Source organism: Culex quinquefasciatus, chromosome 3, assembly GCF_015732765.1.
Source record: "Culex quinquefasciatus strain JHB chromosome 3, VPISU_Cqui_1.0_pri_paternal, whole genome shotgun sequence".
Taxonomy (NCBI): Eukaryota; Metazoa; Arthropoda; class Insecta; order Diptera; family Culicidae; genus Culex; species Culex quinquefasciatus.
The window spans coordinates 95,107,175-95,133,752 of NC_051863.1; the positions used below are offsets into that span (position 1 = coordinate 95,107,175).

General features: G+C 40.1%; 1 protein-coding gene and 1 long non-coding RNA gene across 2 annotated transcripts; both read left to right on the top strand.

Moving 5' to 3' along the window:
* Positions 1–2,040: 2,040 nt before the first annotated feature.
* LOC119769100 (uncharacterized protein C19orf47-like) lies at positions 2,041–3,267 on the top strand. Its single transcript, XM_038261002.1, has 3 exons — positions 2,041–2,359; positions 2,423–2,802; positions 2,858–3,267. Exons 1-3 carry the CDS (start codon positions 2,053–2,055, stop codon positions 3,140–3,142), a joined length of 972 nt encoding a protein of 323 aa, XP_038116930.1. The 5' UTR covers positions 2,041–2,052; the 3' UTR covers positions 3,143–3,267.
* On the top strand, positions 3,267–4,832 carry LOC119770206. Its single transcript, XR_005278710.1, has 5 exons — positions 3,267–3,342; positions 3,425–3,544; positions 3,607–3,915; positions 3,986–4,337; positions 4,413–4,832. It is a non-coding gene; the product is annotated as an uncharacterized LOC119770206 (long non-coding RNA).
* Positions 4,833–26,578: the final 21,746 nt, after the last annotated feature.

Here is a 26,578-nt window from a genome sequence, read left to right on the forward strand (position 1 = left end):
TTTGTCGCACAGTGAAGATTTGGTCGGTTGTTGATCTCCCCATGACGAATCCGGCTTGATAACTTCCAACAAAACCTTCCGCTATTGGCGATAGGCGGCTGAAGAGGATCTGGGAGAACACTTTGTAGGCCGCGTTGAGGACTGTGATGGCACGGTAGTTCTCACAATCTAATTGTCCCCCTTTTTGTAGATCGGGCATATTATTCCCACTTTCCACTCCTCCGGTAGCTGTTCTGACTCCCAGATCCTGACTATCAGCCGGTGCAAACAGGACGCCAGCTTCTCCGGGCCCATCTTGATGAGTTCAGCACCGATACCATCCTTACCCGCTGCTTTGTTGTTCTTCAGCTTCTTGATGGCATCCTTAACTTCCCTCATCGTGGGAACTGGCTCTTCTCCTTCTCCTGCTGTACCGATGAAGTCCTCTCTCCCGCCGCCTTGAGCCCCTGCCTCTGCTTCTGCGCCATTCAGGTGTTCATCGAAGTGCTGCTTCCACCTGTCGATCACCTCACGCTCGTTCGTCAAGATAGCTCCATTTTTATCCCGGCACATTTCGACTCGCGGCGTGAAGCCGTTGCGGGATCCGTTGAGCTTCTTGTAGAACTTGCGCGTTTCGTTCGAGCGATGCAGCTGCTCCATGTCCTCAAACTCCAACTCTTCCTGGTGGCGCACTTTTGCCCGGAAGAGCTGGTGCTGCTGCCTTCGCTTCTGTCCATACCACTATGGGGTTTCGGGCGGCCATAAATCGAAAAACCGACCTACTCTAATTATTTTTTTGGTATTTTTTTTCGAAAATAAACATTCTAACTAAGAAAAATCCGGAGTTTGAAAGTTGTAGGTTCAAAATTCACTAAATTGCAGACCTTCAAAGGCGAAAATTGTAAGAAAAAACATGTTTTTTGACAAAAAAAATGATTATTTTTCATAGTTGTACTGTGTAGCTGTTTATGTATTTTTTCCTGCATCATTATATATATTCAGAAAGGTAATTGATTCAACTTTTCAATAAAATTTTACAAAACACACTTTTACAGGCTAAAAAAAAGAATAAAAATCAAAAAAGATGTTTTTTTCACGTGAAAAAGCACTTGGTTTTGCTATGTCAGTTTCTTTCAGTGTACACTGACACTTCTTTATTCAAGCCCACTGAGAATTTTGGCTCGAGCCTCGACTCGATTCAGGCTCGATCTCGAGCCAGATCGACTCGAGGCTCGAGCCAAAATTCTCAGTGGGAGTATGCTTTGTGAGCTCCGCATACACGGAGAATCGGCATTACACTTTTTGCAGTTCGATTTTACACCACCGACTAGTTTCAACCCTCGAACTGAAAAAAGTGTAAAGTGCGAACTGCAAAAAGTGTAAAAGTTACATCTTTGCCAGTTGCGGGGTCCGAACTGAAAAAGGTGTAACTTTTGGACTTAGAAAAATTTTGAAGAATCTGCGGAATCGTTTCACTCGCTGTCAAATCGGGACTTAGTGCAATTTGGATTTCGGTGGTCAGAGGAGCCACTGGGAACAGTGGCCGGAAAAGGCACCATTCCGGTTCCCCCAGACCGGATAACCAAGAATTACGTAACAGTGAATGTTTTTGTGGCCGGATTCGGTTGAATTCTTGGTTCTTCGGTCTGGAGGAAGTGAAATTCTACCTTCCGGCAGGAGTTGACACAAAGCTGTCGGATGCGGTCAGAAAAAGTAAGATTCCGGTTCCCCCAGACCGGATAACTAAGAATTTCAGACCAATGAATATTTTTGTGGCCGGGTTCGCGTGAATTCATGGTTCTTAAGTCGGAGGGAAGTGGAATTCTTGGTTTTTTGACTGGAGGATTTTCAAACTCAAAACTAACCCAACTTTTTTTTACTTGATTCCAGGTGTGGTGCTACTCGGTCAACTAGAAACGCGCCACGGAACACGGTCCGGCTCGAAAAGATGTCCTGTAAGTGTTGCGGGAGTTTTGTTGTGATGCCACTCAAAAGTGGAGTTAAATTTTTGACTGCCCTTTTTCGGGGAACCGTTTTTATCTCTTCCTGCGTCAGGGATGAAGTTATTCACCAATGCCAGCATTCCGTCGCAGGCGGCCGCCGGGTACGCCAGTGTTTGTTGGGAACCGGATCCAGAAGGACATGCTGATGGATTTGAACAAGGAGTACCTGCCGGAGATGGGCATCACGACGATGGGAGACATTATTGCCATCCAGCGCCACTCGAAGACGGTGTGCGACCAGAGTGCCCGCGACCGGGTGCTGTCCTCGCAGTCGGCAGTCGTCGAGAAGCCAGAACTGCCGGAACACTTAACCAATCTGGTTCCGGTGGCGGCGGTTTCCGCCACGCTGAGCAACCCACCCAAATCGTCGGTGTCCCGTATGATCCTTTCTCCTCAGGAGCGCTTAAGAAATCGCTTTTAACCCTTGTTGACCTTTTCAGGCCCCAGCTCGGCGAAATCTCTGCCGAGCAAATCGCGGAATGGCTTTTCCGAGAACAAAATCACACTTCCGGCTGGCGGCGGATCTTCCACGTACATTGTGCCCACCATCAATGAGGGTTCGGACAAGAAAGCATCGCTGGTCGGTAGCTTAGGCAAACGGAGTGCCGTCTTCAAACGGCTCGAGGCAACTCCAATGAAGACGAAGAGGATGATGGAGAATTGGACGTCGACATTGACGACGCCGAAGAAGATGGCCTCGAATGTCATGCTCAAGCAAGTGCTCAAGGGTATCGAGGCGCTTGGGAAGAGAAGAGACGAGAAGAGCAACCAGAGAGAGCAGAGTGACGGAGCGCCCGCCGGGATACTGAAGAAGTCGCCGGTAAGTGTTGAGGATTTGGTCAAAGTCAGCCTCACTAACGTTTAAACTCTTTCAGCAACAACCCACCCGCAAACTCCCTCCCAAAACCCAGAACGTCACTCTGTTGAAGAAGATCCCTGCCAAGACGGTCACGGCAGGTGACGACCAGTCGCTCTCCTCGCGACGGCGCAGTTTGGACCGCATGAACTCGGACAGCGAGCCGGCCAAATCCGTATCCTTCTCGAAGAGGGACGAAGTGCTCGAAATCGAATTCCATCCCATGCGCTTGCAGGATCGGGAACTCCCGTTGTGGGCACGCATAGGCGGCGGTGGCGCTAACTTCACAGCCGGGAAACGTTGACCGCCCTTCCCAAACCAACAGCTAACGGAGGCGTTGATCTCCGGGTTGTTCCCGATCTGAGGAAAAGACGGTCCGGCTACAGTGCGCTCACTTCGCGAGCAAAGTCCCAACCTGAGCCCTTATCGTTCGTTGACAAGACCCGCGGCCGATGTTCCTGAAGACTTCCGGTCACCGATCTACGTTGGGAGGTCGATCAAAAGGTACAAAGTACAAACATCGCTTTCCCCCCATTTCATCGCTTTCTTTTTATGCTTACTTTATTGTTTGTTTCTTTCTTTGCAGAGCGACGGTGACAGCTTGAACGGGAACCGGAAGCAAGAAGCACGAGGTATCATCGGAACTCCTCTGGCTGTCCGTGACCGGAAGCACGAAAATATTCAAACCGAAAAGTACATCGAGAAGGTAAAAAACAAAGTTGAGTTGCTGAGATTTGTGTTTACTGAAAACTTGCGATTAATTTCCAGCTCTTTGTCCAGCTCCAGGAGATTTAACCAGGCAGACTTATACAGCTTTAACCTTCATAGCCCCAATCCGTGACTCAGATGCAGTCCGTAAGTAGGATACTGTAGGGCAAGATTACCCAAGATTTGGTGGGGAAATGCTGGATCTCATTACGGCGTCCAAACTGCTGCAGGACAGAACACCAAGGATGAAAGGATCATCGATGACAAAAGGAATTTTAGAGCCAAATTGCACCTTGGTTGACCGAGTTGCTGGACCAAGACATTGGCTAGATGATTGGCAACCTCTGAGCCGGTGATTACAGTTTCCCAGTACCTAGGTAAACCATTCACAAACTAATTAGATTATTAAAAATGTAAACCTTTTTACAATTCTTTGCAGGGTTAGGCTCCAAGTGAGGACAAGACAGAGCTCGGTGACGATGGTATCGCCGAATTACCGTGACATCCGCCAAGACCGGTAGAGCCGGATAGCTATTGCGACGAGCTGAGGAAAGATAATTCGGTCAACTGGACTAGGAGCAGGCCTAGGTGTTGCCGGCCGAATCCATAATGAGACACGCCAGATCGGGAGGAGTCGGTCCAGCTGCATAACTGGGTCATTGGTTTTCACCAACGTCGATAGCGAGGCCATAAAGCATAACAGCAAGTTGGTGGCTGAAGGTGTCAAGGCGGTGCCGTGTGTCTGCTGCCGACGAGCGTTTGCAAGAAACAGCAGGTTGAACGGCCTTCCGGTGAGCGATATAAGCTTGAATTATTTTGGAGTTAATGGTACTAATTGGTTTTTATTTTTTCTAGTTACGTGGCAGCCGGAAACACATCGTAAAAGGTGTCGTCGTGATTGTCGTTTCAACCAGTTTGGAACCTGGTTCCGGCTATTTGTGCTAAAGTTGAAGAGGTTGGAAGCTAGCCAAACCGTGGAACTAACAAGATTGTGCTGACAACGGGATACCGAGGTCTACGTTACGCCGATGGACGTACCGTGAAGTCATGGTTATAATCGATCGAACGATGTGACAACGTTGACCGGAGCGAAGAAGTTGCCATAGGAGGCCAACAAGCCGGAACCAGTTTGAGAACTTGGCACTGCCTCGAAGTGTTTTGACTGTGGCTTTCCGATATTGATCGGACACAGGCATTGTTTGTAATTTATATTGTGTAAAATTGTCGAATATGTTTTTATCATCAAGCCATTGTAATCATTTTGTTAATAAACTTAAAGAAACATTGTTCAAGTCATAGTTTCATTGAAATTTATTGTTCAATCTAATTTCCTTAATAAGAATCCCAAAGCAAATGCAAAAACGCCCAAATATAGGCAACAGGCTATTTTTACCCGGTGAAACGTTTCAATTTCAATTTTACACGAAATCCAGTTCGACCCCTCTTACACGAAAGTATGTAATCGTACCTGAACTGAATTTCGTGTAATCGAACTCGATTTCGTGTAATGCCTATCCTCCGTGTATAACTGGTCATGGCCAAGTCCTGCCAAGACGGGGGTACTAATACATACATACATACATACATACATAACTTTTGTTTACTCACCCTAAACTGCCAGATTTCCATGGTCGTCTTCTTGGGTGTTCGATGCGGCTGAATTTTGTCTCCAGTTGATCCAGATGATCTCGTCATTGTTGAATCCCTAGTGTTGTCCATCGTTGGCCGGTTTTGAAATTTTCGATGCTTCTGCCATTGGTCGAGCCCGTTTTGGTTCCATCTCGTACTGCTGCACATTTGCTTCCATCTTAGAACTCCTCACATAACATTTTCTTCAATTTAACGTTTTTTTTACACTATTTTAACTGTTTGTTACTTCGTGAAATCATTTTGTTCATTAACTTTCACACATAGTCACATTTTCAACTCTCGGTTTTGTCCAATCATAATGGCGTGTTCAAACACACACAGCGTTGCTTTCCGCTAGTCACCACCTGAACGGCCCGAGCGGTTTAGGCTTTCAGGATTTTTGTGATATTTACTTGTAGAGTCAAAACAGATCAGTAAACTTCACTTATTTGTATATTACACTTTTTTAAAATTTACATTTTTTTCGGTAACACTCTCAACTTTACGCGCACGATCACATCACTTTGCATTAAGATCTTCGTCGAGCCAGTTCTCTACGTTGAAGCCAGACTTGTCCTCCAGACCTCTTCGCCGAGCCATGCCAGACCCCGAACTCCTAAGTCCCGGGTGGACTCTTCACTGCGGCTAAGTCCCGGCGGACTCTTCAAACAGCTAAGTCCCGGCGGACTCTTCACAGCGGCTAAGTCCCGGCGGACTGCGGCCTCCACCGCTAAGTCCGGCTGGACTGGGGCCTCTGCTACTGGTGGCTGCTGGCGGGTCCGGCTGGTCTGGGGCTTCTTCAGGATCTGGAACTGGACTGGGCTTGAACTGGCTGGAACTGACTGGAACTAACTGGAACTAACTGTCCTCCTCAAGAATTTTGGGGTTTTTATAGTCAGTCCCCGAAAACTCTACTAAATTTTGTTCTACTAAAAGTGGTCCGTTTCGATGAGAAGCATCGATGAACCTCATGAATTAAATTATGCAGACCTCTGCAATTCTTCATGACTTTCCGTATGGTGTAGTGAGTACACCTCAAAATCGGAAGTCATGGGTTCGATCCATTGTCGTGAAACTTTAAATTATGTTATTGGGATATCAAAATTATGTTCCTAAAACATTCTCAAAAATGTTGGTCAATAATGAGAAGGTCGAATTCTCCATTGAACAAACATGCCAATGAATTTGGTTAAGCCACACCCTCAATTTCCCCTGTGCTATAACATCGCACATTCATAATTGAAAGCTTAACCATTTTGTTGATTGCCTAACAATTGGCGAAATTTAATAAAGGGCTTTTCAGGTGAGGATGACTCATGATCCACACCTGTACATAAGCTTAATTATTTGTCGCGCAACGCGAGTCGACGGGTAAAATTATTTATGCTTGCGTAAGCGCGCATGGTCAGAACTGTGGTGAGGATCGAAAAATGGACAAATTTAATGATTTAAATTTGAGGTCGCTGCACCGTCAACAGGGATGGGGTGACGACGACGAATGCGGGTGGCTGAGTGACCTCGGTCAATTCAAGAATGACGGCTGAGACAAGCGAAATAAGCACACAGGTTGGCAGTATTACCAGCTCCAGCTCAATCCCGCACTCGTTCTCAAAGGAGGAGATCTAGAAGATCCGCACCAACCTCAAGTCGTCCAAATTCTACCCCATCCACTTCTTGCGGCAGCAAAACGCCCAACAGCAGCAGGAAAATGATGATCGCGGTGAAAGCTCTTCCGGTGTGAGCAGCGAAACTTGCAACGAGATGCCCGCCGACCGCCCGGAAACAAATGGTGAGTCTGTTGGGTTGAGATGGTTTTTGAAAGATATTTACGTTTTTCTTCTCACAACAGCCCGGTATCCAAAGGACGTCACCTCATCTACCCGGCACGACAACGACCAACAGCAACCCTACCTAGAAGATGCGGCTCACCGGTTACAGCAATGTGCAACACGTTGTTTCAGAACGTGAAGTCACTACCGGAAGTCCGGTGCGAGTCTAGATGTAATGTAAGTTGTTGGACCACTAACACCCATTTATATAATTTTAATTCACTTTAAATTTACATAGCATTTCAAGCCGACCGGAAGTGGTAGCTCATCAACGACGCCCAGTCTGCTCACCTGTTGCCAATCATGCGGTGCACTGTTCGGAATGACCACGTCCAACTGTCCAACAATCCTTCTGCTGCGAACAGGAAGGGGAATTGAAGAAGATGACTCACCGCTGCAGCTCATGGGCACATGCTGCAAACCTAGATGCTGCAAACCTAGCAATCCCAATCGCCGTTCATCATGCTGTTCGACTTTGACAGTATCGTCCCGCCGTTCTCCCGCGAGTCTCCGGCTATACATTACATGAGCAATTTAGTGGTGCAGCTGGTTCAAAGGACCGACATTTCTTTCATATTCTTAGTTGCAGAAAAAGAATAAAATTTTATTTACAACAAAAATGCGCACTCGGGTAAATGTTGAGAAACAGTTAATCTAAATGTCATGTAAAGATCGTCATTTTGATGTTGTTGGAATAATTTCTTCTGATCTTGCGTACCTTCGTCGCGGAGATTGGTTTTAGATGGCAGTCGTGACCCTTGTAACAAACTTTGGCGCACTCGGTGCAGCAGCACAACGAGCCGGTCAGGCTTCTAGTCACGAATGGAGGCGTCGCTGTTGGCGATTTGAGGGTCGCGTTGAACACGATGATGCCGGGCTAGTAGACACGGCACGTTACGGCAAACACAGGGTTTGTCCTTTTGTGTCTTTGGCGCTCAGGAGTGGATTCAGATAGGGCTCTACGTTGACGTTGACGGATTTCTGAGTCACGTTTAGGCTGCTCATCAGGTCATCCTTGTGGCCCTGTTGGTTATCACATCAAATCACGTTTAGGCTGCTCAAACTGTCTGCGTCGTCGACGGCCGGATCGTACCCAGGTGGCCAGTAGACAACGGGGGGATCCTCTAGGTGCTTCGTCACACCCCGGGGGGAGAGGAGCAATCCAGCCAGCTCGAACAGCAGAACACTGTCGGCGCAATCTCCAGCGCAAGTTCGTTGGTGAAGTGTCCACTAACGACTCGATATCCGTCGGAAACATACTGTCTTGCTCCTGTCTACCGGTGTTCAAATTGAGCGGAATTATCCCCCGAACCAGCGGTAATCAGCGGTGGGAACTTGACCGCCGCGTAGTCACAGTCCACCTTGGACACGCTCTCGATTGTATCGACCGTACATCCACTTCGAAGATGACGTCCCTGTAAAGATATAAGATTAGTTTCGATACGAACTTAAGTCGCTACTAGATGAATTTTACTGTAGCAGCCGCTGATCCGCGTCCCCTGCCTGAGCTAGAGCTGGGTACATTTTCTTTGACTTCCGATGACGACAGGAGGTCTTCGGTTCCGGATGAACTGGACTTGGATGCTCCACGTCAGCCCAACGCCACTAATGCAACTCCCCTTTGCATGTCAGTCCGATAACCTCCAAGTTTAGCGAGGCAATCTCCACAGACCGCACCGCCTTGTCTTTCTCCGGCCACAGACCGCACCGCCTTGTCTTTCTCCGAGCCTCGATACCCGCAGTGGATACCCGGAAGCGAACTCCTCTTTCGGATCTACGGTATAGAGAAGATTAACACTGAAGGTACGCAGATAATTTTTGCTATTGACCAAACGCCAAGACCAGCGGTCCTCCCTTAGAAGACACCATTACGCAACCTTTCTGATTTCCCCCACCGGCTCAGACGCACACAACTTACCACTCTCCTTGTCCCAGAAGTCCTCGCGACGACTGGGGAACCGCAGGCGTAGTCAAAAGTTTCGTCGATTGCGACCCGTCCGAAGCCTTTCCGCTCGGCACTGTTCAAATTAGATCCGCTTCCACCACTAGAACCGCCTCTTCCTTGTCCCCCGGAACCGCTGGCCGGAAGTCCGGACGTTCCTCCTTTACCGACAGCAGAACCGGACGCCGTATACTTTGCCGGTTGGTCGCTCCGTGGCTCGCTGCTCGACCCGTTGGAAAGAAACGGTCGCGGATACAGCTGCACACCGATTCTCCCTTAGGCCACTTTTCCACGAACCACTCAACCTGTGTGCAAGGCACTCCGTGGCCAAAGATTCTTCCGCTGATTAACTTCAGCACAGCTCGCGAAAATTAACTTGAAAACATTACGATTGGAAAACACGTTTTTTCCAAAACATAAACAAACCAAACGAAATGTCAAAACCAACACTCTGAATGAAATTACACAGATTCGGCTAAACAGACGGAGCGAGGATCTGGAGCGGATCCAAATCCGCTTCGAAAACTCGAAGTGGCACCCCCCTAGGAAAAACCCCTAAAAATGGTATAAGCCAATTTTCACCAAATGCCAAAACTATTCCTTTGGCATTTTATCTATTTTTTTCTCCATATCATAATCTAGTCCAGGGGTGCCCAAAGTATGGCCCGCGGGCCAAACGTGGCCCGCGAGGTGATATTTTGTGGCCCGCGGACCCATTTTGAATGATCATGTAATATGGCCAGTTGACCAGTTGTAAAGTGATTTTATCCTTTTTCAAAATTAAGGTTTATTTTAAGCTTTTTTATGCTAATCTTTTTTATTTTTTTGTTAATAAAAAATAACTTATGATTTATCAATATTTTGATCCTCACTTTAGGATTATAGTTATATTATTTAGGAAATAATTTGTTCAAAATATTTTGTAATTAAAACAATTTCACACGTTTCAATGTGAGTGAAACTAGTAAATATCGTCAAAACTTTTATCAAACATTTTTAGAAATATCAAAAAAACGTTCAAGTTTGGCTTAGGTAGAATTCTATAATAGTTGCAAAAATAAAAGTTTTCTTTATTAATAGCCCTTTTATGAACTGACCCTCAAACTTACATTGTACTTCCTTAGACTGTCTGCAGCGCGAAGTTTTATAATTGTTTCAAATTGCGAGCAGTTTTAAATTTTTAGAACTGGAGGAAATGAAACTAGAACACGGTGCTCGCAACGCGCTGATCTAAATGTTGTTTCAAAAAAATGCTTTTAATTGTGTGCGTATGATTATCAACACAGCATCATAGTGTGTGTGTAAGAATACGTGGATATCTCTATATATCTGATTTTTTTTGAAACTGAGTTCTATTCCAGTTCCAAATCGTCTCACGTTTGAAACAAACTCGTCGAGCAGTTTTATTCCGGTTTCAAAATACTGCTCGAAAAATAAAACTGCAACTCCGCGTTGCGGGTGGTCTGTTTCAGTTCTATTTGAAAAATGAAACAGCTAGAACAAAGTAGAGCCGCGTTGCAACCAGTCTTAGGGATTCGAACTCATTAGAGTTAGATAACGAATCTGATTGACTATCAACTGATTCAGACAGACAAAATGTGGAAATCTGAGAATCAAGTTTGCAGCAAATATTTTACAAAGCTTTCGTCGATCAACCCACCCCTCCACCATTATTAAAAATTGGCTCGAAAACCAGGAGCATGTTTGGGTTTATTAAAAATAATTTGAATTTTAGTAAATTTTCGATGAAATAAATAAATGTTGTTTCGCTTTTTTTTTTTTTGTTGAAAATAATGATTGCAGGTTAACTATACGGAAGCTCAAATCATTTTCCAAAAGTTTTGCCTTTCTTACTAAAGAAAGGTATAGGTTTTACTTTAAGGCTGGACGTCATTTTCATCTTCGTAAATATGTCGATTCAGCATGAATTTTTATCGGAAAAATCGCCAAAAAATCACACTGCATCGATTTTTTTTTCATTGAAATGTGGAAATTCTGGATCTCAACGATTTTTCATTAGCCACACTTAACTTATAGATGAATTGTTCAACATGTAATGTCACCACCATTTTCGAAATATAAAAACAAAACTTAATTTTTTTTTTTGAAAACACAAGTACATTAAGCTAAAAACTTTTTTTTTAATACGGGTCATTCCACCTGAAGTGTGCAAGAAAAAATGCAAATTTGAAAATTACCATCTCCGATTCTGCTCAAATTTGGCAGAGCTGTTGAGACTATCAAAACATGCAGAAATCCCGAATTTCATCCAAATCGGACCACCCCCTCCATTTTTGTACCCTCCCAAAAAAACGACATTTTGGCGATTTTTGAGCGAAACCCCTATCTTCAAACGACGGTAACTCAGGAACCACAAATCTTAGAGGGTCGGTCTTAGACTCAATTTTGAAGGAAATTGGACGTAGAATCCGTTTCCGTGATCAAAATTTAGATTAAAATTTGTTTTCTACCTGTATTGCGCAATTGAAAACTTTAAATGGCCGTATCTCAAAACAGCCCTATTTATTTTTTAAATTTGACCTCACCATCGTATTCCCCGTCCGATTTTACATAAGAATCACTTATCGACAGAAAGGAATATGTTTCGTTCCAGAGATATCGAATTTTAAAGTTTTTAGTTTTTGAGATTACCTACATTAGCTTCATTCGCCGCATATGCTAGAAGCGCTGTTCAATAACTGCTACCTGGTTATTTATTGAATTAAGATTTCAACCCAAATAATCATTAGCAAATTAGGCAAAAATGTAATGTACACCACTGTAGGAAACTGCTGTATACGGTGAATTTGTGTGCTAGCCCACAGTACAAAGCAAGAACGACACGCAATACAGGGCAGAATGGAATTCCCGCAGAGCTAGCAGGAAATTGTAATTGATCTTGTAACTTAAGAAAAAGTGTACGATACATTATCGTGTTAAAAATGATGAATTAATATGAATAAAACTCTCGTGAAGCATGATTAAGGAGGAGGATTTCTGGAAAGTATAAAACTGGAAAAAGGTTAGAAAATCACAACGATTAATCTGATTTATTATCTAGTTGTGTTATTATTCAGTTGTGTTCATTCGACACCGTCCGAACAATAATCTTTTTTTTTGTTTGTCAATCATTTCGAAATCTTGGAAGACGATACAGCTGCTATCCACATGTATCAGAAGTATATGGTATTGCTTTTGAAATTAAATGTACCATAATTGAGAAATCATCAATTATTCTGATGAAACACATTATAAAAATCGGTTTAATATGATCAATCTTTCAAACCCTAAGGCAGAATTTGGGGTTTTTGCTGAATGGCACTATTTTGCTACCGCACATGGCAAAAGCTCTAGAACCCATGAGAATTATTTCATCTACTACAGCCAGCTCTACATTTGTTCTCGTTTCAAATAAAAGAAGAAATAAAAGAAATAATTTGATAAAGTGGGAAGAAATGAGGAATTAGGAAAAATATGAAAATAATAGAATAATGATGAATTTTCGAAAATTGTATTGCAAATAAATATTAAAAGTTCAAATTTTACTTAATATGGTTCAATGACACTGAGATCAGGAAAAATAGTGCATTAAAAGTTACCCAATAAATATTCCTTAAACAAAAAATAGATTGTTCAAGGTATTGATTATCTCAAAATCGTATAAAATTGAAAAAATAATTCATCTTACAGAATACCAGGTAGTTATTATTGATCAGCACGACTGAGTGCTTCAAGCAGATGCGGCGAGTGTAGATATTATAGGTAATTTCAAATACTTAAAACTTTAAAATTCGATATCTCTGGAACGAAAAATATTCCTTTCTGTCGATAAGTGATTCTTATGTAAAATCGGACGGTGAATACGATGGTGAGGTCAAATTTAAAAAATAAATAGGGCTGTTTTGAGATACGGCCATTTAAAGTTTTCAATTGCGCAATACAGGTAGAAAACATATTTTAATCTAAATTTTGATCGCGGAAACGGATTCTACTTCCAATTTCCTTCAAAATTGAGTCTAAGACCGACCCTCTAAGATTTGTGGTTCCTGAGTTATCGTCGTTTGGCGATAGGGGTTTCGCTCAAAAATCGCCAAAAAGTCGATTTTTTGGGAGGGTACAAAAATGGAGGGGGTGGTCCGATTTGGATGAAATTCGGGATTTTTGCATGTTTTGATAGTCTCAACAGCTCTGCCAAATTTGAGCAGAATCGGAGATGGTAATTTTCAAATGGTGTTCCGCTTCAGGAGGAATGACCCATATACCAGAAACAACAAAATCAACAATACCGATAGAAACCAGTTATTTTGTGGTTTCTATTATTTTGAATACACATTTTTTTTTAAATAACAGAAATGTAATCTTTTACATAAAAATAATGATTTTTTTTAACAACCTTTTTTGTAAATTTGGCCCGGCCTCCAAAAAGTTTGAGCACCCCTGATCTAGTCCATAATCGAGGTTCTGAAACAAATTTGACCTCATTCGGATTTACCGTTCAGATTTTAGAAAATTTCAATTTTTGCCTTTCTTACTAAAGAAAGGTATAGGGTTTGCTTTTGGCTCCGACGCCAAATCAAGCTTCGTTCCCAAATCATTACTCGAGAAATATTCATTCGAAAAATCTGCAACAAATCATGGACGATCGATTTTCGTCTCCTCGCTGATAAGTTGTCAAGTTGAGCTTCACATGCAGACGCGAGTAATGCTGGCGCGTATAGAGTTTTGATACTAGATTACTCCCTTTTTGTACGTACATGCGCACGTAGATAGCTCTTTGCTCATTCTGTTGCTCTTTTTTTTCTTGCTCATTCTCTGATCGATCTTACGATTTTATTTGTTTGTTAGTGTTTTGGTTCATCGTATCGGCTCGTCGGCAATGAACCCAGCGTGCGTTTGTCGTAGTGAATTCTCTCCGAGCGCTCAGCCGCAGTATGCTTCTCAATCCCAAAAACGCCTAAATGCATACTACATAATTTTCTGGCTTGCTTATTGAAAGCTCACAATTATGCCTAACGCAACCCTCTGGCACCACTGTAAATGGCTAGAACGTTTGACAGTCACCAAAACCTCGAAGAGCCCACGTAGTAGTATTAGTGAAGAGCCCACGTTGTTTATCGTGGACTCTTCACTAATACTACTGCGTGGGCTCTGTGAGTATAGCAGTATTGGTGTTGTTTGTTTGTTTACACCAAATCTTCAAGAAACATCACTTTTTGTGTGTGCAAATCTGTTACGAAAAAAGATGAAAACTGTTGCTGGCTAGTACTGGACCGGGGACTGGCCAAGTCCCGCTGTTGATCCTTCCGAACAACTCGCTGCAATCTCCGGCAGGGAGTAACCGACCAAGTGCAGAAACATCCGTGATTCCGGTGATGTGGCGGAGCTGGTCTTTCCAAGCATCCTTCGGTAACCTTCTCCGAGGACTGGCCCACTCCCGCTGTCGACTCGCACAGGGAATCGAAGGAATCGCGTGCTTGTGTAGAATCCGACCTTTTGTGGACTCACAAGAAGTTTATCGCGAAGTGGTCCGAATAAATCTGAACTTTAAACTTGCAAAACCATCTTCATCGCTACTTCGCGGGGCATTTATCCATAGTCTCTGGCGGGTAGGGTCCTTCGGGAACTTGTGTTTGGAAATCCGTCCCGTGTCGGATTTTCTTGGAAATCATTTCAACATTATGAAATTATACCTTTGTTTACCACGCGGTTTGTTTATTTTCAAATTTTGACAGCAAATGCGTTCTTCATCTTCTTTGTTGTCTTCATGTTCGCGTCGAACATTTAGGTTTCATAAACATGGCCGTCGTGACAGAGGGCTGGCCTAACGCCTAAATGTCAGTTTAGTGAATTCCAGTAGGCGTTTCAAAGCATTCAAGAACATTTATGCGGCTTTACCGTTACATTGTTTACAACACGACAAATTTCCGGGTGTGGAAACACTTTTTGCCAGTCATTTTGTAACCACTTTAACGCTCTGGAGCGTTTTCTCGTTAATTCTTGATATTTTGAAAAGTGCAAAAACACTCAGAGAATACGAACAATTTAGCGATAAGCAGAAAACATTACGAACTTCGCAAATTGTGAGCAAATTCTCTGCCTCACAAATAATTTGTTCTGATTTAAAAAATCGAAAATGCTGAGCACAGCTTACACCCGGCCATGGCAAATGAGGCAAAAACCAGCGTTTTTCAGTTTTATGAAAAAATCATGTTGAGTTTTGAATTGATTCATGAATGGACCATTCTTTATTTTGCTATTTCTTTGAAAAAAATCAACTGCCGTTATCTTTCTTTTGTAAGAAAGGCTCTATCTCACCCCAGGTGGGATAAATCGGGTTTTTACAAAAAATAGTCACAAGAAGTTTTTTTTATTCTATTCTAGTGACTTCCCAGAAAAAGATTTTCGAAGTCATCTGTGATCAATGTATCATGAAGTTTCAATTCAATTAATATAAAAAAATTTATGACTACATTGATTTGGTTTGAATAAAAAATATATTCGCAAAATTAGCAAAATTAAGTTCGAACAGTGATAGGTTCACTTTAAAATAATATTTTTCGTAAAAACCTGATTAATCCTCTTCAAATCCATCTAAAGCACAATTGCATCGCAGCTAATTTGTCTAATTAAACAAAATGCCTGATCTAAACCCCAGTATGGCCTGGGTTCAATCCCAGACCTACCCGGTGGCATTTTTCGAGACGAGATTTGCCTGACCACGCCTTCTATCGGATGGGGAAGTAAAACGTCGGTCCATTAGCGTAAAAGAGGTTTTGAGTGACTCACCACACATAACCTTTGGACGCCTAGAAATGAGCAGAAACTTGCAACAGAGACCACAAAAGACCCGGAGGTCGTTAAAGTGGATTACTTTTTTTTTGCCTGATGCTGAATGTCCCGAAAAATGCCCAGGTTGTGGTCCTGTTAAAGAAAACGAAACACAAAGTATCAATTCTCAAACAGAATTTCCAGGGTTTTTTTTATCAAATAATCCAACATGATATTATAAAAAATAGAAAAGGAACGCAAATAATACTTATCTGAGTCAAAAAATCGTTAAAATACTTCTTCCTACTAAGTATATCGAACCAGCATGTACCATCGATTTAGATGGACTCTATTCTCAACCTTCACCGGGAAACTGCTCGCGAGTCGCTCAATAGATTGCCTCCTCCGAAATGACTAGAGAAAGGTTCTTCCTTCTGTCACGGACACCCCTAAAGGATAGAAGCAATGTCACATTGTCACGTCCCTGCCCCTGCCACACACTCACAATAAACAATTAAAAACGTAAACAAATCCCAAAGCACAGTCACATGAAAAATCGTAGGTCGAGCCAGCACCAACGCGGATTTGTCAGTTTTTCTCTCGCTCACCCCCCCTCCGGAAACACCAAGAAAGTTTCATCCAGTTGTAATCATAGAATATGTCAAACGTAAACAAACACACACGCACACAATCGCGCACTCGCGAAAACAAAGTTCCCCCCACAAATCAGGATTCAAATCACGCGACACCAAAACCAAAACAAACTTAACCAGCTTTGTTTTCCTTCACCGAGAACTCTTGTGTCCTGTCAAATCCGCCGAAATCATTCCGGCGTTGATCCGTGTCAAGACAGCACCTGCAGTAGGAGGAGGAGGAAGGAGGCCAAGTGACTTTGAGGGCAAGAGGATTTATCTTCTGGGACAGCTGCTTGGCCTGAACATTCCTTGCATCCGCCTACACTGAGCGGAACTTTTTCTTCGCCCCCAGCCACCAAAACAGAAGCAATCACTTATATCGCGGCTCCCGAACGCCACGGACCGAACGAACACACACTCCCTCGGCCACAGAACGTACTCACAACCCGCGGTGATTCGCGGACTACAATTTATCCGCGGAAAACTACTGCGCGAAAACGTAAACAAACCAGCCCGCCACGAACGCAAAAGCTGTCTGTCTGCCGATTGCCAATTCCTGTCACGACATGTCGTACGCGTTGCGTGCGAGCAGTGATTGAAAGAAGAGAGAAAAGAGAGAGTGAGCGAGCGCTTGGGCTCATTTTTGCGCTTTGATAAAATGTTAGGTGTAGTAAAATACACTGAGCAAAAATTACACAGCTCAACGAAGTGTTCTACACATGATCTGGCCCTGCTGTACAGAGCACTCAAATATCAATCGCAAAACACTTGAAATTTCAGTGATTGACCATGAAATAATGTCAATAGCCAAACACTTGAATTTTAAATGGTGTTGAAAAAAGTACGTACAAGCGATTTACAGGTTCTCGCTTGCTAGTCGTGCACGCTACCACTGCGCCGGCCGGCTAGTTGAAGACGGGAGTGTTTTTTGTGCTATTGGTTCTTGCCTCGCTTCTAGCCTTCGATGAAAGTCGCGCAAAAATCAATCAGTGAAACACATTAAATTCATGTGGATAATCACGTTGACTTTGAATAGTGCCTGTTTTGGGTAGATCTTAAGATCATTTTCAAGTGTTTTGCTCATCACTTTGAATAGTTCAAGAAGGTGGGACTAATTCATGAGCAAAACAATTGAAAAGCTTGAGCCACCCGAATGAAAATAACATGTTCACGCAGAAAAATGTTTTGTAGAATCAGCCTGTACGAGGTTTGAATCAACAAAATTTTTGTTGAATATAATCAACGTCGATTTTGCGTTGGAACAAACCTTGATTTTCTCAATTCCACAAAAATCTCTTGTTGTTTTGAAAAAGTTGCTTTGACGTTTAGTGTTGATTCAACAAAAATCTTGATTTTTAAATCAACAAAATGTTTTGTTGATTCAAATATGCCTTATTTTTCTGCGTGTTAAAAAATACCAAAAAGTCAACCGCCCAAACACTTGCACTTGATAGTGGTTTGGATTGATGTTGAAACACAAACCAATTAGATCTACGACGAGGGGCGCGACATTGGCCTTAATGAATTAATTTTAGCAGTTAATATATTAAGGAATTAAATACCTCACGTCATTTGACATCTGACAGCGCCTCACCTGCATTCTAAACATTGGTTTGGTTTGTTTCTCTCTCGCGCGCTCAACTGTCAAGTTTGTTAGGATTCCGTGAAGCGTTGGAAAAAAGTGGTGATGGATAAAGTGAAATTTACGGAGAATGCAGAAAAGATGTGATCCGCTGGTAGAGTAGATGCTGCCGGCGGAAGAGATTATTTTGCATTCATCATTTGAATCATTATTTTTCTTCCAGAACGATGGCTTTGCTGAGGGGAACGGAGAATTATTCTTTAAGCACGAACCCAACCTCTCCGCGCCCAGATCGCACACAATCTACGCCAAAATCCCGCCCAACCTGCATGAACATCCCTGCGAGTGTCCCCGCTGGACGATGCCCATCAGCCGGCTGCTGACCGAGGTGACCGGCCTAGATTCGAGCGAGGCGGACGGCCTGCCGCAGAAGATTTGTGTCGTGTGCATTCCCTACCTCAAGCACGCGTACACGTTCCGGCGGCAGGCCATCGACAATGTGGCCGCACTGCTGGCCGCCCGGTATCTAGTCACACGGCGGGCGGTGCCCTTTCAGAAGAACCTGGACAAGCAGCAGCTGATGCAGACGTGTTGCTTAATGGGAATGGGTGGACGCAGGAGATTTTTTTTTATGGCAGAGTTGTTGCGGATGATTACGGTGGAACCTATGCTGAGGATTCTGAACCGGGCTGGAGAACAAAACGGTGCTGCTTCCCGAAGGATTGAAAGGGCAAACCGAAGTTTCTTCTCCATATTGTTTCTTAGGACTAGACAAAATCAAAATAAAGCGGAATAATATTCTTTAGTGTTGTGTCGATATTACGTTGCGTGGTGAAAATGCATTTTTATTATCACAAATAAAAATAAGATTTGGTTGTTGTTTTTTTGTGTTCGCTTTTATTACCAAAATAATTTTACCGAAAACTCTGCTCTCGCAGGCATCTTCCGTCCTAACCACTTCTCTGGAACACGTACGTAATTTTACATCGTTACATGATTCGCCACAATTGGCTCTTGGTCCTGGCCCATCCACCTCATATTCCGGGTCTTCCGGTCACAAAATGTACGTCCGCTGGATCATCTTCGATGGCTTCTTCGTTGATGTTCAGGTGCAGGCGCTTTCCCTAGACGAAATCCATGAAATCGGTGCTGTAAATGTTGGGAAGGCAGGGTTGGAGGCCAGTTTGCACTCGAAAACAGACACGGCGATTTGTCGAAGCCCCGTGAATTCATTTGCGATCATCCAATGGGGACGAGTCAGCTAATTTTCCAGAGTTAATTATGCCGATGGAAATGATGTTGGACGTTGTCTGCCTGGATCCGGTTGACCACGTTCAGGAGGCAGGTTAGGATCTGGAACGCCACAGTTCCAAGTGAACTGGCATTATTGTACTTTCCGTTGCAGTAAAAGCGATGTACATCTGGCAGGAGTTCAACCAGTTGGCTTGTTGGAGCAGATTCCTGGCGAGCAATGCCCTTTGGTTTGGTTAACGCAAATACGCAATCAAAACAAAACAAAATTTGACCAAACACAACAACAAATATCCCGCGCAATGTCAAGCTGCCAAATCAATGTGATGTAAAAAGAGGTGGCGTTGTTTTGGTCGTAAACAAAAGTTAATTTTGCCTTAATTTGTTAATTAAATTATTAAATTTCTTACTATTGTCCCGCCCTCGATCTACGATGTGACTTTATTCAATCATTCAAGTGTTTGGGCTATTGAATAAAAAGTGTGGCATATTTTCAGTGTACTTTTGAATGTAAATAGTTTAATTAGTGTATTTAAATTACAACCAAATGAAAAAAAAACTAAATAAAAATTTCTATTAACAAAACTAGCATTTAAAAACTGATCAGTGTTTTCAAAAAAAAATCTAAGTTTCGGGAAAGTGAAATTTTGCGGAGGAGGGAAAATTTTGCTAAGTCCAACGAAAACATGATGAAACATGATTGTATCATCTCATGATGGAGGAGTCGATTTTTTCTAAGTCCCAAAATAATTTGGCTTTCGAAAGTCCAGTGAAAACTTGATCAAACATCAAAATATCATCTCATGATAGACGGGTCGAAATTTTTCAAAGTCCCAAATAAATAAATTTTCGAAATTCTGCTAAGTCCAAAAATATCAAATAAAAATTAAAATAAAACATTTGATGATGATGTCCAGGAACATAAAAAGTATCATGAATTTCGGCGGCCAATTTCCCGAGCGGAAAGTGAGTTGGTGGCGACAACTTTGGAATATCTTGGCTTGTTTTTTCGCATCTTACTGTAAACTCCTCGAGTTATGACGGTTTTTGAAACCGACTGCATATCATGGAAAGTATATTCCATGATCAAAATGCATTATCAATAGTTGATATTAAGCTGTAAGTTGAAGTTTTTGAGACTTAGCAGAAATTTAAAAAAATCGAATTTTCAGCCGAGCATCATGAAATGATTATTTCGGGTTAATTTTGATTTTTTGTGGACTTAGCAAAATTTTCACTCACTGACTGAATTTTCAATTTCCGGCACTCTATATAATTTTCATAGCCTCGCATCTTAAGCTAATGTTTTGAAGTTTTATGTCGTTTGTGAAGGACTTTGATGAATATTCGATTTTTTTAATTTTTCGTGATTAAATGAAAAGCGATTTCTGGAGACTAATTATTTTGATGTTTCATAAAAACCGTTGTAATCACAAACAAAAAAAAGTGTATTCTGATTACGTCAGTGAATGTTTACATTACGAGTGAACAGGATACACTATTTGTATAAACACTCAGATTGGCCCATTTACATTGTTTTGCTTGAGTTGACTATTTTCAAGCATTCATGGTCATATCCAGAGTTTTTTTTAAAGGTCCTATAAGCTATTGTCTTTCGTATGTTTATTGGACCTAATCAAAAAAATTGGAGATATTTACTAAAAGGTGTCTAACAACCGGGGGTTTAGTGTAGTTGCTCGATATTTTTAACAATTTCGTTGTTCGTGATGCCACCTGCAACCCAAGAGGGAGCTGTGTCCTATCCCTCGCTTGGTCCAACCTGCTTGGATGAACTGTCAAAATGATTTGTTTTGGTAAACCGGCAGTTGGTCGTCAGATTCGTCCAAATCGCAAATTTTTAGAAATGTTTTCAAGTACATATTTTCATTATTTTCTGCGACTTTCCTAAAAAAGTGGACAATTAGAAGTGCACCAAGCTGAATCTGCGCCGGCTTATAGACAAAACCAAAGCCGGTTCCGGCAAGCACCAACCGGACGGTGCCGGCGCCACTTCAGTGAAAAAGATCGACTCTTCGTTGGCAAAATACACCGATTCTGGTCAGCTTTCGTGCGCATTTTGCCTCGTTCCGGCCGTGTGAGAGGCCCATGTAAACTCAAACAGCACAAGGAAACTATCGAGCGGGCCAAAAAACAGCAATTCAAACCTAAGCCGATAGCAAAATCGGATCCGTCTCCTGCGCCAGCCGCTTCCATTAAACGACCTTCCTCACCCGGTCCATGATCCACGTCCCCGGAGAAGGCAAAAAACGAAATCTGGAGATCTCGACGGCGGGTTGATTTTTTCGACGCCGGTGAGAACGCTGATGCATCCGCGGAAGAGCAGGAGGAATCGACGGCCGATCCGGAAATCAACAAACCTATTCGAAACTGGTCGCGGGTGCTGATCTTAGAGCGGAAATGGACGAAATGCGGCAGCGGACGGCGTTGACGATGTTCGCAGGGGAGAGGTGGATTATTGAGAGTGGTGGCGCGGCGTTTAAGACGGAGATTAAGAAGGAGGTAAGTGTCGACGATGAATGTAGTTGGACAGCGTTCCGTACTGGTCCGTCGGGTCAGTACGAATGTTGTGAAAGATTGTGAGCACGTTCTGCCTGCGAACAGTGAGCGTTGGTTGCCCGGATGTAGGACACAATTGTCAGGTGCGGCTAATCAAGGCTAATCAGTCTGGAATGCTGTCGAGGCGAATTTGGTTGAGACGGCGTAGCAGAATGCGCCTCACTGGTTGTATTGGCCACTTTTGACGTGGATTGTCGCTAACGCGGCCGCCGAAAACACTTCAATATCCATGATTCCGAAGCCAGCCGTAAAAGTCTTTTGTAGCGGTGAACGAAGTTTGGCTACAGGTTAAAATGCCACCTCTACAAGGTGTAAGTCGCCGGCGATCAGTGGTTTGCAGAACAGAACCATCAGCTAGCTTTTACTTTGGGGCGCTTAGTCATCCTTTCCGCCAGGCCCAAATCGTCCTTTTCCGCTTGCCACGCGTCAAGAAAAATCAAGAATTGCCCACAAGGATGATTAATGTCCTTGCTATTTGTTAAAAAAGATAGAAAACATTAAAAAATCTAAATAAATTCATATTCCGCACGGAACAAAATCCGGTTTGCGGAATCGCAAACTTTGCTTCCGATTTGCTCTAAAAATCGCAAATCTCGGTTTGCACTCGTCAGCAGGAAGCATTGCTTCCGATATCGCAAACCAGTTTCCCCGAATTCGCAAACGTAACGCAGTAACGCATACCCCGGCAAAAGCACGCAGCACGCAGCCACTTCAATATTTACCTTTTTGAATTGACCGTTGCTGCTCGATATTTCGATGGAAAAAAGAAGAAGAAGAGGTTTTAAGTTTTGTTTCAAGTTTTTATTTATTATTTTCATATTTCAAAATCAAAACAATGAATTGCTTATGTGTTTGCTGTGGTTGTGTTTTGCTTTTGAAAGCTTGGTAAAAACACGGGTCAGTCGCCTTGGACTCGATTACCGTGGTGCAGCTGGGTACTGCTGGGCGCCGTCGCCGACATTGGCACGTTGCTCCCCGTGATGTGAGTTCCGGTGCTAGCAGTAGCAGGAGGCGAGGCCGCCGTCCACTTGCCAAAGTCTATGTGACTGGCACCGTAATCGCGGCGCGGATGTTTATGATGATTATGTTGACGACTTGCGTTTTGTGAAGCAGAGTATGTGTAGTTCCGGTTGGCAGCATTCGCCTTGTCCAGATCTTTTCATCAGTCGGTGACGTCGGCGGCGGGGCCACACGGATATAGGTGCTGCTAAGACCGGTGCAGCGTGTACGGGCCGGCGATCTGGTTGATTTCCAGCGTTGGCTTCTGTCTCAGTTCCATGGCACCGCGCAGCGAGCTGACACTTCCCTTGAGCGGATTCGCGGACCGTCGGAAGTTCTCCTCGTTCTTGGAGGTTATTGATCTTTTCATGCCGGAGACCGAGTGACTCTGGAGCATCTGGCGACACACGTGGGCAACGAAGGCGCCATTCCAGATCCGACCTTCACTTCGAAGATTGTCTTGAGCACTAGAAAACTGTCCATCTGGAACGAGTCTCCAGCAGTATGATCTGTAAAAGCGTTTGCTTAAATCACGAGGCATAGACTGCGAAAGAGAAAACAAAATTAAATTTCAATTATCGTCTCTTGACTCTCCAGATTTGGCAAAATCCCATCATGATTGTTGCGTGTACCGTAAGGAATCTTCGCCAGGAAACTCCCGGAAAAGTCACAGCAGGTGTTTCGCTAAACTCCAGGCTGAAGCGCCGGGTCAGAATATCATGGGCGCATAATGACACCAAAAATACAAAAATACTAACATACAAAAAAAATATACAAACATACAAGCATACACAAATACAGAAATACAAAAATATAAAATTCAAAAAAAAAAACAAAAAACAAAAAGACATAAAGACAAAAAGACAAAAAGACAAAAAGACAAAAAGACAAAAAGACAAAAAGACAAAAAGACAAAAAGACAAAAAGACAAAAAGACAAAAAGACAAAAAGACAAAAAGACAAAAAGACAAAAAGACAAAAAGACAAAAAGACAAAAAGATAAAAAGACAAAAAGATAAAAAGACAAAAAGATAAAAAGACAAAAAGACAAAAAGACAAAAAGAAAAAAAGACAAAAAGACAAAAAGACAAAAAGACAAAAAGACAAAAAGACAAAAAGACAAAAAGACAAAAAGACAAAAAGACAAAAAGACAAAAAGACAAAAAGACAAAAAGACAAAAAGACAAAAAGACAAAAAGACAAAAAGACAAAAAGACAAAAGACAAAAAGACAAAAAGACAAAAAGACAAAAAGACAAAAAGACAAAAAGACAAAAAGACAAAAAGACAAAAAGACAAAAAGACAAAAGACAAAAAGACAAAAAGACAAAAAGACAAAAAGACAAAAAGACAAAAAGACAAAAAGACAAAAAGACAAAAAGACAAAAAGACAAAAAGACAAAAAGACAAAAAGACAAAAAGACAAAAAGACAAAAAGACAAAAGACAAAAAGACAAAAAGACAAAAAGACAAAAAGACAAAAAGACAAAAAGACAAAAAGACAAAAAGACAAAAGACAAAAAGACAAAAAGACAAAAAGACAAAAAGACAAAAAGACAAAAAGACAAAAAGACAAAAAGACAAAAAGACAAAAAGACAAAAAGACAAAAAGACAAAAAGACAAAAAGACAAAAAGACAAAAAGACAAAAAGACAAAAAGACAAAAAGACAAAAAGACAAAGAGACAAAAAGACAAAAAGACAAAATTCTTGAATTTAAGAATTTTAGAATTTTAAAATTTTAAAATTTTAAAATTTTAAAATTTTAAAATTTTAAAATTTTAAAATTTTAAAATTTTAAAATTTTAAAATTTTAAAATTTTAGAATTTTAGAATTTTAGAATTTTAGAATTTTAGAATTTTAGAATTTTAGAATTTTAGAATTTTAGAATTTTAAATTTTAGAATTTTAGAATTTTAGAATTTTAGAATTTTAGAATTTTAGAATTTTAGAATTTTAGAATTTTAGAATTTTAGAATTTTAGAATTTTAAATTTTAGAATTTTAGAATTTTAGAATTTTAAATTTTAGAATTTTAGAATTTTAGAATTTTAGAATTTTAGAATTTTAGAATTTTAGAATTTTAAATTTTAGAATTTAGAATTTTAAATTTTAGAATTTTAGAATTTTAGAATTTTAGAATTTTAGAATTTTAGAATTTTAGAATTTTAGAATTTTAGAATTTTAGAATTTTAGAATTTTAGAATTTTAGAATTTTAGAATTTTAAATTTTAAATTTTAGAATTTTAGAATTTTAGAATTTTAGAATTTTAGAATTTTAGAATTTTAGAATTTTAAATTTTAAATTTTAGAATTTTAAATTTTAGAATTTTAGAATTTTAGAATTTTAAATTTTAGAATTTTAGAATTTTAAATTTTAGAATTTTAAATTTTAGAATTTTAGAATTTTAGAATTTTAGAATTTTAGAATTTTAGAATTTTAGAATTTTAGAATTTTAGAATTTTAGAATTTTAGAATTTTAGAATTTTAGAATTTTAGAATTTTAGAATTTTAGAATTTTAGAATTTTAGAATTTTAAATTTTAAATTTTAGAATTTTAGAATTTTAGAATTTTAGAATTTTAGAATTTTAGAATTTTAGAATTTTAGAATTTTAGAATTTTAGAAATTTAGAATTTTAGAATTTTAGAATTTTAGAATTTTAGAATTTTAGAATTTTAGAATTTTAGAATTTTAGAATTTTAGAATTTTAGAATTTTAGAATTTTAGAATTTTAGAATTTTAGAATTTTAGAATTTTAAATTTTAGAATTTTAGAATTTTAGAATTTTAGAATTTTAGAATTTTAAATTTTAAATTTTAAATTTTAGAATTTTAGAATTTTAGAATTTTAGAATTTTAGAATTTTAGAATTTTAGAATTTTAGAATTTTGAATTTTTGTATTTTACAATTTTGCATTTTTGTATTTTGTATTTTGTATTTTGTATTTTTGTATTTTTGCATTTTGTATTTTTGTATTTTGTATTTTTGTATTTTTGTATTTTTGTATTTTGTATTTTGTATTTTTGTATTTGTATTTTGCATTTTTGTATTTTTGTATTTTGTATTTTGTATTTGTATTTTTGTATTTTGCATTTTGTATTTTTGTATTTTTGTATTTTTGTATTTTTGTATTTTTGTATTTTTGTATTTTTGTATTTTTGTATTTTTGTATTTTTGTATTTTTGTATTTTTGTATTTTTGTATTTTTGTATTTTTGTATTTTTGTATTTTTGTATTTTTGTATTTTTGTATCTTGTATTTTTGTATTTTTGTATTTTTGTATTTTTGTATTTTTGTATTAATGTATTAATGTATTTTTGTATTTTTGTATTTTTGTATTTCTGTATTTTTGTATTTTTGTATTTTTGTATTTTTTTATTTTTGTATTTTTGTATTTTTGTATTTTTGTATTTTTGTATTTTTGTATTTTTGTATTTTCGTATTTTCGTATTTTTGTATTTTTGTATTTTTGTATTTTTGTATTTTTGTATTTTTGTATTTTTGAATTTTTGTATTTTTGAATTTTTTTTTTGTATTTTTGTATTTTCGTATTTTTGTATTTTTGTAGATTTGTAGTTTTGTATTTTTGTAGTTTTGTATTTTTGTATTTTTGTACTTTCGTATTTTCTTATTTTCTTATTTTTGTATTTTTGTATTTTTGTATTTTTGTATTTTTGTATTTTTGTATTTTTGTATTTTTGTATTTTTGTATTTCTGTATTTTTTTATTTTTGTATTTTTGTATTTTTGTATTTTATTTGTTTATTTTTGTATGTTAGTATTTTTGGTGTCAAGCATAATTTTTGTATTTTTTTTTTGTA